At 46.0% G+C, this 13,931-nt stretch overlaps 1 protein-coding gene across 1 annotated transcript in view; it reads right to left on the bottom strand.

The window, feature by feature from the left end:
• The window catches only part of LOC144891295 (uncharacterized), a 39,643-nt gene extending 26,329 nt beyond the window's left edge, over positions 1–13,314 (bottom strand). Inside the window, exon 1 of the mRNA XM_078773967.1 lies at positions 12,868–13,314. Within this exon, the coding sequence (XP_078630093.1) occupies positions 12,868–13,144 (277 nt within the window). The 5' untranslated portion in view covers positions 13,145–13,314. The remainder of the gene's footprint in view (positions 1–12,867) is intronic.
• Between the last annotated feature and the right edge of the window lie 617 nt (positions 13,315–13,931).

Genomic DNA, 13,931 nt, shown 5'->3' with positions numbered 1-13,931 from the left:
AACAGGAAGCGGGCTCAATCAGAATCTCTCTCTCGCTCTAATAATTCATCAAAAAGAGGGCCTGGTCGTCCTGGGAAATACCAAGAAGGGACCCGTCCTAGGCGCTTTCAATGTGTGCCGAAAGAGGTGAAATGTATATTGTATAAAAGGGTCCGACAACGTTGCCTGCTCTCCGGTGGGAGCTCTTTAGATCAAAAAACCTCGAGGATGAGATGCTCCCTCCCACTCGCACCACTCTGATGCCCCATGTTGTCCGAACTAACTTCATATGCATGCGAGACAAATCCTATGTCTCTCCAAATCCGTGTCTTCCTGCTTTGGAATAGAATGGAAGGTTGCTTGAGGAGGAAGTTTACATTCCATTGAAATGTCTATCTCCCCCCGCTCCTCGTGCAGTTCTTGAGCTTGTAAAATGTGGATGTCGAACATTATGCCAAAGAAATTGCTCCTGCATCAAGAACAATTTGGCCTGCACTCCTCTTTGCAAATGTTTCACTTCAGGTTGTAACAATTTCTCTGACTGCCGACTGCAAGACAATGAGGACAATGATGATGATGAGGATGACAATGAGCTAAAAGGCTGTATAGATAGTCCATGTTCCATGAGAAAATCTTAATGGTATCTACTCCCACTTGTTTTACACCATAGACTTTTACTGTTTGTATTACTACATGTAGTATTTCTAGTATTCTAGCGCTTGTACAGTATTATTGTGAGAATTGCAGTGGCGATGAGTTTTGCTGGATTATTGCAGTGTCCTGTCTGATTTTTGAGCTAAAATTGATTAATTTTTTTGCTGGTTTTATGGTTATGAGAAAATTCTTCACCTTGCTGAAAAGTAATTTGTGTTGCGTTTGTATTGCAGTTGTGACCTTGACCTTGACCAAATGACCTTGCCCTCTACCTCGAATCGATCTGGAACCCTCATAATCAGACTTGGCACCCTAAAAAAACACACCAACTAGACACACAGATCAATAAAATTCCTGAGATATCCCCCTAGACCCGTCTGGTGGCGGCCATTTTGAAAAGTGCCCGAAAAAATTGGACCCCAATATTTTTTGTTATTTTGATCCAAAATGGTACCAAATCTGCAAAAAAAACAATTTTAGCACAAAAATCCTACCGAATTACATATCATGCTGCATTATTCCACCTGTGTATTTCGGTTTTATGTAATGTACCGTATAGATATCAAGTGAATCAGATGAAAATTGAAGATATGTGACCTTTTAACCTACATGGACATCAAAAACAACAGACTTCTCTTGCTTGTGACTACCTCTACCAGGTGGTTAAGTTTCGTGAAGATCAGAGTAAACATGTGACCTGTAGGTAATTGACACACACACAGACAGACAAACAGACAGAGAATAACAGACCAGACCAACCAATAGATTTGCGAATCTTCGATTTCACAAGAAATAAACTTGAAAGATCATGAAGGAATCGGTACATATATTACATACTGGACCATCACATAACGTACAATTCGTCCTTGTCACACACCCAACCTATTCACCAAGTTTCCTCTGAATCCGTCCATAACTTTCTGATATATTCTGCCATATAACGGTTTTGGCCCAATTAGTGAGGGAGAGGGGCAATGTATGGAATTGGGGTTCCCATGTAAATTTCATCTTAATTTTTGTGAGCCATTATAACTGCATTCCTATAAATCCTAATTTGAAGAAAATTGCTGTTGATATTATTTAATTATTTTTTGGTGACCTTGACCTGAGGTCAAAGGTCATGGGTAGTTTTTCGTCCTCCAGGAAAACTTGGGTGGCAATTCCAATCAAAATCATCATATAATGTATTTGGTTGTGTGTTTCTTCATTATAATACATATTGTTGCGGTTTTGAGAACCCCTCACTTGTGAATAATTCTTGTAAATATTTCATCATTTAAAAGGTTAAAGGTTGCACCCATAGTTAGGCCACAGCAACACGTAGGACACCATAGGATTTTCAGTTATTTCCTTGGTCTGTGTTTATTTAAGGCTGTGTTCCCAATAGTTGAATCTGCGTTGCAATAATCAAATAAGATAGGCCCCATTCCGTCCATTTTGCCAGTCTCTCTCCAAATTGTGGTACGCGCCTCTGCCAGCCACCTCAGCGCTCGCTCCAAGAGCCATTACGCACGCGGTCAAGCTTGGAGAAGAAGGGGGCGGAGCACCAAGATCGAGGCGTGGCCCTGTCGGCGGGCCATCAAGGGCAGAGCTGGTGAGCCCTCGCTATCCAACCAGGGCTGAGGTGAGCTCACTGGCGGGTGTGTCTCTATGAAGCGCGCATTGATTTCAAAGCGCATTATATAAGCGCAAGCGCCAAGCCCTCTCACAGACTGTGCAGGGAGAGCTCGAATATAACGAACTCGTTGGGAAAGGCGCTTTATGAACCTATTGATCGGGAGGCGCGCTTGTTTCAAAGGACTGTGCAGGGAACCATAGTTTGATATGAACTGCCGTTTGATACAGACCTTGATTGATTGGGAGAGAGAGAGAGCATTTGGCACGCTATACGTACGCAGCAGTCCAGCCCTCGCATATGTAAGGTCTGGTCGTGCGCCAACAACACGCGAAGCTGCCTGCCGTTCTTCGCCCGCGGACCCGGAGCCTCGACTAGAGTGGACCGGAGCCGGATCCCATCGCCTGGACCATCTGATTGGACCTTCCTCCCCTACCACTACCATCCTGTGTGAGTCTGTCTGTTTGTCCAGGGTTGTAAGTAAGACTGTTTTGATAAGCCTGCCCTGTGTCCTTTTGCTCTTCTTCCTCCTGTATATTCCTTTCGTTTCCTCTTCTTTGGGTCTTGTAAATAATTAATAAACCCACTCTTTGTTCTTCCCTTACTCTGGTTTCCTCTTATTCGATCGCTTTGGTCTTTTCTCGATTGAGTACCTGTGGCACGATTTGGAAACCGCTCAGAATCGGGTTTAGTATTTGTTAATGGCTCGGGCCGCGGATTGCTAACTGCTCGGCAATTTCCATCTTATCCGTGGTTCAAGCAGGAGTTATTTCCCTACTCGCGGTCGGGGTTGGTAATTAGGTATTTGGGACCCCAAATTGACCAATCACCCTACCCAAGACCAACAGGGAGGAGCGTCATAGCTTCCAGGATTGGGGGATGGCCAGCTTAAAAGACAAGGGGATTAACCCCCCCCCCCCTTGATAAGGGGAGAGCCGACCCCCGAATCCATAAAAATTGGTGTCAGGAGTGGGATTGGACCCGAACCAAATATTTATACATCTAAAAAAAATTTGGTCAAAATTTCGAGCGGCCGAAATTTTATTAAAAGATGTAAATTAAATCGTGCCATGGATAGTCAAGGCGATCGGATGCCGGTGGGGGAAGATGAGGGGGTAGAAGAGGAGTTGGAGTCAACCCAGGACCCCAGGGAAGAAGTGGGAGTAATGGAGGAGGAAAATAATGAAGGTGCGGTAGCGGGTGTTGCAGGCGCACAAAATGGCGACGCCTCGCACATGGTGACGAGGGCCGCGCCCGCTGCACAAATGGGGGTGGGAGACATGCAAGCCTTCATGGCGCAATTCATGGCAGAAATGAGAGAGATGGGGAACCAATCCAAAAGAGAAATAATGGACGCCCAAAAGAATGAAATAAATAAATTACTTGGAAAAATGGACATCCAAGAGGAAAAAATGGATACCTGAGGGGAGTTAATAAAAAAGATGGGAGAGGACATGGACCGCGGGTCAAGTGGGAAGGGCACACGGGTATGCGACGGGGTAGTGCGATTTGAGAAGCGCAGGTTAAGCGAGCTGGAGCAAGGCACAGTTAACTGGACCGGGATAGAAATAGCGACATGGGGTGTGAAAAACCCGACGGCCGCCGAATTGGACAGGGCAAATTCATATTCACCGGCAGAAAAAGAAAATGAATAAATTATAGTCGAAATTGACATTGGAGAGACGGCAGAGATAGGAGTTAAACCGGAGAAAGTGATGGAATGCGTGCAAAGTCTGTATCCACATCATGATGCCGTGCTTAACCCCAAGGAAAGTTTGCAGGTGGAGGAGCGAGGAAGAAGAAGCGCCAAGGTGAGCAGGAGTGTATAAAACAGAAATGTCTATGGTGCAAAAAGATTTTTCGCGCGTTTGGGATCGCGACATCGCCCGGGCGCTCGTCGGAGGTCCGTGGTGCGTGGTGTGAGAGAAAATGGCACGCGTGTGCGAATGGCGCCAGAGTGCAAGTGTATTACCGAGAGTGAGGGAGAATGCACAAGGGAGTGTATGTGTGAGGGTGAGAGTGACACGGAGTGCGAGTTGGTTGTGGCGAGTGAGAAAGAATGCACACTTGAATGGTTGAGGAGCGTGTGCGTGAGAGCACACCGGAGCGCATGATTGGGTGTGCGACGAGGGATTGCACACCCGTGGGTAGGTGTGCGCTGAGTGGGTGGATGCAAGAGTGCACACCCGGGAGTGTTATGGAGTACGTAACGGGGGAGAGGTGTGCAACAGAGGAGTGGCGTGTAACAGAGTGTGTGAGAGAAGAGTGTGCACGGAGAGAGAGTGTGGTGATAGAGTGCAGGGAATGTATGGGAGGTACGAGAGGCGTTGGAGCGCCAGGGTTGGTGAGTGCAGAACGGAAGGAGTGGTGTGAGCATGCAACCCGAGCATCGACGTTAACCGGGGCAGCGCTTAGGCCTGATGGATAGCCGACGCGAGCTCTCGGGGCGTGGTGTGCTTTGTGTGCTGCGGGGGCCAGCCGGGATCGTAACCACGTCGCTCCTGCACGGAGCGCTGTGCACGATTCGGGCCGGGTCCCGCCCTGCACGGTCGGTGCCGCGCTTTGTTAGGCAAGGCGATCGGCCCGGTTCGGGGGGAAGGAGAAGGGTTCAGAGGGGGCCCCATTGTGGTGGCGGCGCTCCGGCCGGGGAAGGCTGAGCAAATGCGCTTGGGAGCGCAAGGCCCTGCGTAGGGATGGTGCTTGGAGCCTTGGCCTGACAAAACCTCCTCCCCAGAATCGTAAATGCCGGACGGACCCAACCTGCAGGAGACAGACCACCGTATGCATTGCTCGGTTTTTCAAAGCCGAGCTGTAAAAAATGTATTTCCCCGAGAGGCTCAGAGTAGTGACTGGATTAGAAATAGTGATGGCGAATGGTATACGGTGTAAGAGGGATGGTAGATCTACCATCCCTCACATCGTATCTATTTGGGCAAAGGAGCTATAGATTTATGGGGTATGGCGGTGAAAACCTAGCCAGGGAGGGCTTGGATAGTGGTTAGGGACCTAGAAATGACTTTAGGTGACTGAGATTTAAGTCGTGACATTGTACAGGTAGTGGGGACGTAGCCAGATTAGATGGATTATAATGACGAGGGATGTGCATAGTATAAGGGGTGACAGGGAAGCACTAATCTTAGAAGGGCAATAGATAGCCAGATGACGCAGTGTGTTTGTAGTGAGAGTGATGAAATGAGGAATTGGTATGGAAGTTCCCGGTAGTGCTGAGCAAATGAGGCAATGCTCGAGAGAGATGTGATTGTGCATTGGGTGATTGACTTGCAAGGTGTGCAAGTGAAATACAGGTGTATGGAGAATGGTTGTGTGGAATAGATGGTCTGGAATAGATGGTCTGGAATGGATTATGGAATGAATGGTGTGGAGTGGGAGTGTGGAATACGTGGAGTGGAGTGTATGGTGCGAAGGAGTGGATGGGGGAAGGATGGACACCTTCACGAATACCCGGGCAGGGTAGCTTAAAAGTAGGTAGAGGGAGTAGGTAAATTGTGGTTGGATATTGACGTCTGTGGTGCTGAAAGTAGCAGAGTACTGCTTGGATGGGTGCATTAGTGGAGTGAAATGGCTGGGCGTGTGGCCTGTTAGTGAGAATGGTTGGTTGGGCACTCCGCCACTGTTAGTCTGTCGGCCAGGTGAGGCCGCAGGTACGCTCTGGGAGCCAGGTTAGAGTTCAGAGTTAGAGTTCAGCGGGGGCCCGAGGATCCGGAGGATGGACCCGGGTAGCCCAGTGCCATAGAGGGCATCGAGGGGGAAAGTGCCAGGGAGGGCTTTCCCCAGGTAGGTTAGGGTGAGGAGCAGGTAAGCTCAGGTGGCGACGTACAGGGGCGGAGGTGTGCAGGTAAGCGGACTTGCTGGTGAGCCACACGACACAGCCCCGAAATTGTGCGAGGGCACAGGGAGTAGAATCGGGGGAGTGAGACCCCAAATTGGTGAGCGCCACAGTATGTGCAATGGGAATTGGTTTTTAGAACCACATAGTTTAATGATGGCCAATGGTTTTGCAGGGAAAGACCCCGGGTAGAGTAAAAAGTGTTAATGTCATTTCGACGTATGGCTAGGATGAAAGTCCCTTTGCACCATCCGTATCCACTCACCTGGGTGATATAAAACTCCACACCATATTTTGTGCAAATATTTGGAATGTAAGACGCATCTCGACATGGGGTTGACATTGTTTATATTCCATCTCTTCCTCCTTAGGAGGGATTGGTGATGAATTTGGCATTAGGGGAGATATGGGGGACGAGACAGTAGCGACGGATTAGTAATTTGTAAAGTGTGTAAATACGGTTAAGGGCAAGGGACGTACGCTAGGGACGAGCTTTCTCGGCTCGCTCTCCTGCGCCCCTCACCTTGCATTACCTTGTATTAATGTGTACCCTTGCGCCCTTGCCCGCTGCTTTGCTTGTCGTCCTTCCCCCACTCATGGACTTGTTTTTTTGGGGGCCTGGGGGGAGTGCGCAGGTGACTGTAGTTGTGTGCCCGCACCTCCGCTGCCTCCGGCCTGCACTGATGCACCATATGGACCACACGTTCTGTGGCATAGCACCACCTTATGGACCCCACGTTCTGGGGCCTGGCACCTCTGCTGGGGACCGGCCATTGTTGCCAGCGGTGTTTGGTTGCGGACCACTGTGTTCAAAGTGGCATCCATGCCATGCAGTGGACCACCTACGTTGGCCCTGCTGGCCAGAAATAATAAAAAGTGGACACGGTTTGTGCCCTTTCTTATCTTAAATAACATCAAGCATGAAGATCCATCGGCAACCAGAACCAGCGGCCCAGCAGAGAAGACATCACAAGGCATCATTTATTATTTTAAGAAAATGTTTGTTTTGTGCATTTTTTTATTTTGGTGCTTTTTGGTGCTTTTGGTGCATTTTAATGATTTGGTGCATATGGTATGGTGCATCGGTGCAGTGCATGGCAATGATTTTCCTCTTCTCAAAAGTTCTGCTTTTCCCACAAAAGACAGGTCCTGGGTTGCAGTTTTGTAAATAATCAAATTAATAGTAGTTTTTGTAAATAATGCTCCCCACCGGCTTAAATGTGTAGTTTTGAGAATAATTCTGCAATTCGGTTAGTCTGTGGGCATAAGTCTGTTAGGTAGAATGCAACGCAGCAGGCGGGACATACTTAGTGTGAGGTTAAAAGTAGAGGGTTACGACACCGAAGTGTCACATTAAGTTAAAGTTGTTTCGGCCCGGGCCGGGCCTGGAGGAAAGGAGGGTGCAGTGTTGCGGTTTTGAGAACCCCTCACTTGTAAATAATTCCTGTAAATATTTCATCATTTAAAAGGTTAAAGGTTGCACCCATAGTTAGGCCACAGCAACACGTAGGACACCATAGGACTAATTTCCTTAGTCTGTGTTTAGTTAAGGCTGTGTTCCCAATAGTTGAATCTGCGTTGCATTAATCAAATAAGATAGGCCCCATTCTGTCCATTTTGCCAGCCTCTCTCTCCAAATTGTGGGTACGCGCCTCTGCCAGCCGCAGCCGCCTCAGCGCTCGCTCCAAACGCCATTACGCACGCGGTCAAGCTTGGAGAAGAAGGGGGCAGAGCGCCAAGAACGAGGCATGGCCCTGTCGGCGAGCCGTCAAGGGCGGAGCTGGTGAACCCTCACTATCCAACCAGGGCTGAGGTGAGCTCACTGGCAGGCGTGTCTCTATGAAGTGCGCATTGATTTCAAAGCGCGTTATATAAGCGCAAGCGCCAAGCCCTCTCACAGACCTCTCACAGACCCTCAAGGGAGAGCTTGAATATAACGAACTCGTTGGGAAAGGCACTTTATGAATATATTGATCGGGAGGCGCGCTTGTTTCAAAGGACTGTGCAGGGAACCATCGTTTGATACGAACGGCCGTTTGATACAGACCTTGATTGATCGGGAGAGAGAGAGAGCGTTTGGCACGCTATACGTAAGCAGCAGTCCAGCCCTCGCGTATGTAAGGTCCGGTCGTGCGCCAACGAGACGCGAAGCTGCCTGCCGTTCTTCGCCCGCGGACCCGGAGCCTGGACTAGAGTGGACCGGAGCCGGATCCCATCACCTGGACCATCTGCTTGGACCTTCCTCCCCTGCCACTGCCATCCCGTGTGAGTCTGTCTGTTTGTCCAGGGTTGTAAGTAAGACTATATAGATAAGCCTGCCCTGTGTCTTTTGCTCTTCTTCCTCCTGTATATTCCTTTCGTTTCCTCTTCTTTGGGTCTTGTAAATAATTAATAAACCCACTCTTTGTTCTTCCCTAACTCTGGTTTCCTCTTATTCGATCGCTTTGGTCTTTTCTCGATTGAGTACCTGTGGCACGATTTGGAAACCACTCAGAATCGTGTTTAGTATTTGTTAATGGCTCGGGCCGCGGATTGCTTACCGCTCGGCAATTTCCATCTTATCCGTGGTTCGAACGGGAGTTATTTCCCTGCTCGCCGTCGGGGTTGGTAATTAGGTATTTGGGACCCCAAATTGACCAATCACCCTACCCAAGACCGACCGGGGAGGAGCGTCATAGCTTCCAGGATTGGGGGACGGCAGCTTAAATGAAAAGGGGATTAACCCCCCCCCCCTTTCATAAGGGGAGAGCCGACCCCCGAATCCGTAACAATATTTTATAAATCTATTTATGCTTTTTGCAGGAAAACAGAGTGAGCTGGTGTCTTGTGGTGAGGATTGATCCAGAATGGCCAAATCTTCAGTCACATCCCCAGTCTTCCCCAACTCACCTTATTCCTTATTACCCAACATCCCATCAAAAAGTGAACAAACGAAAAAGAGGATATTTATCATTAAAACCCGTTGTAAACTATTTTACAGATTTTGTTTTGTTTGTGACATTTGTAACATCCATTTCTGTATTTCATGGTTTATGTAGAGATTGGAAAACCTGCAAGGCCAAAATCCTAGAAATATGAAAGAAGAACCAAATAGATCTGGTGCAACTAAGTTAGGAAGACGAGAGACTAATTTCAAGCTCTTCATAAAATGCCAACATTCAGATGGTAGAAGACTTGTCAATGAGCCATCCTTAGACATTTATACAAAATTTCTGACTTTCGTTCAGCAACTACGGCAGTATGGTGATGGTGATGTGATGGTGACGTTCCAGAGATCATCTGCAGACTGGGTCAAGTGACAGATACTGAACTGAAACCCAATAAGGCTTCATGGCACCACATACATGCTACAGTGACACATGTCACATTGGTCAAATGGAACGTGCCAGGGTGAGGTACGAGAAGGCACGTCAGCAGAAAGAGATCCAAAATTTTCAGAAACCACGTGGTCGTCCCTTTTCCATGGACAGTACCCCAAATGTCCAAGAGTCTGAGCTTGATCGGAATGAATCTGAAATTGGGGAGAAGATTCACATTTCAGCAGGAAAATGATCTGAAGCACAAAGCTAAAGCCACGCTGGAGTGGCTGAATGAGAAGAAAATAAATGTTCTTGAGTGGCACCTCGAGGTTCGATACATCAGAGAGGGTAGAAACACCTCGAGGCTCGATACATCAGAGAGGGTATAAACACCTCGAGGTTCGATACATCAAAGAGGGTATAAACACCTCGAGGTTCGATACATCAAAGAGGGTATAAACACCTCGAGGTTCCATACATCAGAGAGGGTAGAAACACCACGAGGTTCGATACATCAGAGAGGGTAGAAACACCTCGAGGTTCGATACATCAGAGAAGGTGTAAACACCTTGAGGTTCGATACATCAGAGAGGGAAGAAACACCTCGAGGTTCGATACATCAGAGAAGGTAGAAACACCTCGAGGTTCGATACATCAGAGAAAGTAGAAACACCTCGAGGTTCGATACATCAGAGAGGGTAGAAACACCTCGAGGTTCGATACATCAGAGAGGGTAGAAACACCTCGAGGTTCGATACATCAGAGAGGGTAGAAACACCTCGAGGTTCGATACATCAGATAGGGTAGAAACACCTCGAGGTCCGATACATCAGAGAGGGTAGAAACACCTCGAGGTTTGATACATCAGAGAAGGTAGAAACACCTCGAGGTTTGATACATCAGAGAAGGTAGAAACACCTCGAGGTTTGATACATCAGAGAGGGTAGAAACACCTCGAGGTTCGATCGACAATGAATCACAATCTTAATCACACCATATGTTTTATACCTCTCCCACCCCCCTCCCCTTCCCATGCCCCCCCCCCGTTCCCATGCCCCCCCCCCAAAGCCCTCTCCCTCTCACAGATCTCTTGATGTCTCCATGTCTCTCGGTCCCTGCTCTCAGATGTTGTGTTTGTGTCCTTCCCCCCTCTCTCACCATCTTGTCTACCGCTCCCGATGTTATATGTTTTATGTGTCGGTTTGTCTTTCTGTGTGATTAATGTTCGCTCTTTCACGAGCCTCGATCTTGTATACAAAAAAAAGAAAAAGAAAAAAGAGAAGTCAAAACAACAATTGATTATTCCCTCCGCCACCAAAGGTGAATGGAGGTTATGTTTTCACCCCTGTCTGTTTGTCTGTCCGTTTGTCTGTGAACAAAATATCTCAAAAAGTTGTGGCCGTATTCGGACGAAATTTGGCAGAGATTTAGCGTTTGTGAGAAGGATGAAATGATTCGATTTTGGTGAAGATCCGGAATCGGATCTGGCTATTGGAATTTTTAAAGTGATTCTTCACCATTGGGATATTGGGCCAAAAACGATATACAGCAGGATATCTCAAAAAGTTATGGACGGATTTGAACGAAACTTGTTGGACAGGTTGTGTATGTGACAAGGAAGAATCATTTCAATTTTGGTGAAGATCCGGATCCGGCTTGTAGAGTATTTAAGTGATTCTTCACCATTGAGTGATATGGCCAACCAGGTGGAGGTATGCTCTCGACTGAGTGCCGTTCTAGTTTATTATTCATCGACAAGGAATGTTGTTTGCATATTTGATGAATACATCAAATACCTTCAAATACCATTTATTTTTACACTTAAATGTTTCAAGTGCAACTCACGAACAGTATCATTATTTGGGGAACCAACCTGAATGTGCCTCAAATAGTTATCAAGTTATCAAAGATTAATCTTACCCCTGTTAACCAGAAATTCCCCTCTCGAGATTGTTTGTGGTAATGACGTCACAGGTATCTCAAACTGAAAATGGAGATAAACACGAGGCTCAAACTGTTGTTGTGTTTTTCATGAAAAAGAGACTTTCAGTAGAAGTTGTGAATCTAATTCTCTAAGTTCCAAATAAACTCCAAATTTTAAACTTACAGGTAGATTATGGGAAACAACCTCAGGTACTTATATGGATCAGAATGGGATGGGTCCTCTCATCATGTAACGAAGTGTGACATCAAACAGGAATAGGAGAGGGTCTTCACATACAGGTGGACATCTCATGAAATTCCTACAACTTGGAGACTGGTGGAACAATCAGAGTGGATACCTGCATTGTGCTTTCAATGACAAGAGCTGGGAATCTTGAGAACATGTGGAGAAAGATACAGAAAGGAAGACGAAATGTGTTGGGACTTTGTGAAGTGATGGAAAGAAGAGGATTTCATGAATGATGATGTGATGGGAAATCGACTCGAGGGGAAAATGAGAAAATGATAAAATGCTGGAAAGTTTCTCCAAAGTGATTTGTTTCTCCAAGCAATGTTCCTTGTGAAGTTTACAGGTGACCATGTGGATATTATCAGCATTCACGTTCATACATCAACAGGTGATAAGATTGAGGAAGAAGTGGATGTGAAATGATCAAAGTGGATGTCTTTTTGTCTGCAGACACATCCTTCCTCGTCCTCGTCCTCTCCGTCCTTTCTCCCCCTCCTCTCCCTCCAGGTGTCTGTGGGGTACATGGAGTTCACCATTAACCTCATTCTGGTGAAATTCACAAAATCCCGGAGCACTGCTCACCTCCACTCGCCATTCGTCCTTCTTTTTGCCGCCGGTGGAAACAACTTCCACATTCTCTTCAATCTCATTCTTCCCTCCATGTCTTCAAGACAGCTGTTCACCATCATCTCAGGTCTCCCTCATCCAAAGCCATTACCTTTTCTCTCCCCCATCATCCTCCACCACTTCCCAAGCTCAACTCTTTCAGTTTTTTCTTCCTTACAGTTTCCTTCTGTATCCTTCCTGTCCACCCCATGTGTCTTCTCTGACTCCTCATTCTTCCCCACACCCCTTGTTTGTCCAAGTATCCCTCTATTTTGTCCCTCATCCATGCTGTTTGTGTTTTCCTCTCTCCATTTTGTTTTGTTTCGTCCTGATTCGTTCTGTTCCAGTTCTGTTCCTCCATGAGCCTCGACTTTTATTTGCAAAAAATAGGAAATTATAGATGAAGAAAAAGGAAAAGTTTGGAGGATTTTATGGGTGATTGGAAGAATGTTGTTGGAGAATGTAGAAATGAGTAAGTGATTGATAGCTATGGATGAGGTAACAGAAACAGACGAGGAGAGAAGCTGGTTGAGTTTTGTAAAATAAGGGACTTGTGGTCACACACAACACGTGGTTTAAAAACCACAAAACAAGAAGAAGATAAACATGGGGGAAAATCTGTCAACGGAACAGAATCAGATCGAGAACATTTTGGTGAAACAGAAATACCGGAATAATTTAAATGTTTTCATACCTTGGTGGAGATTCCAATCCAGACCACAACCTGGATGTGATGGAAGGATCTCTGAAGTTGAAGAGAGTGAAAAATTGCAGAAGTATAGAGTTTGGAAGAGGTGAGAGATGAAGGTGGGCTGAGAATCAGAGAAGGAAATGAGACAGGTTGCAATATACCGACCCCGTGATGGGAGCGATACCTCTGATTTAAGAGAGGACTGGATGATGTTTTGCTGCCGGACAGAGATGCACAGAAACCTGCAGCACTCAGAATGAAACAGATGTTGATCAACCATTTTACTCGCTCCGATACCTCCACCTCAACACCATCAGCAACCTCTTCAGCACCCTCATCTCCAGCCTCTACAGGAGCCTCACCCATGTCCCTCCACAGCATCCTCACCAATGAAGTTTAAATGAGTTTATAAATGAAGGTTAAATGAGTGTATAATGAAGGTTATATGAGTGTATAATGATGGTTATATGAGTGTATCATGAAGGTTATATGAGTGTATCATGATGGTTATATGAGTGTATCATGAAGGTTATATGAGTGTATAATGATGGTTATATGAGTGTATCATGATGGTTATATGAGTGTATAATGAAGGTTATATGAGTGTATAATGATGGTTATATGAGTGTATCATGAAGGTTATATGAGTGTATCATGATGGTTATATGAGTGTATCATGAAGGTTATATGAGTGTATAATGATGGTTATATGAGTGTATCATGATGGTTATATGAGTGTATAATGAAGGTTATATGAGTGTATAATGGTGGTTATATGAGTGTATCATGATGGTTATATGAGTGTATCATGATGGTTATATGAGTGTATCATGATGGTTATATGAGTGTATCATGAAGGTTATATGAGTGTATCATGAAGGTTATATGAGTGTATCATGATGGTTATATGAGTGTATCATGAAGGTTATATGCGTGTATCATGAAGGTTATATGAGTGTATCATGAAGGTTATATGAGTGTATAATGAAGGTTATATGAGTGTATCATGAAGGTTATATGAGTGTATCATGAAGGTTATATGAGTGTTTCATGAAGGTTAAATGAGT

The sequence above is a fragment of the Myxine glutinosa genome, chromosome 3 (assembly GCF_964187855.1).
Source record: "Myxine glutinosa chromosome 3, kmMyxGlut1.1, whole genome shotgun sequence".
Taxonomy (NCBI): Eukaryota; Metazoa; Chordata; class Myxini; order Myxiniformes; family Myxinidae; genus Myxine; species Myxine glutinosa.
Note: the sequence above shows the minus strand (reverse complement) of the source record. Positions and strands in the feature narration are given on the sequence as shown.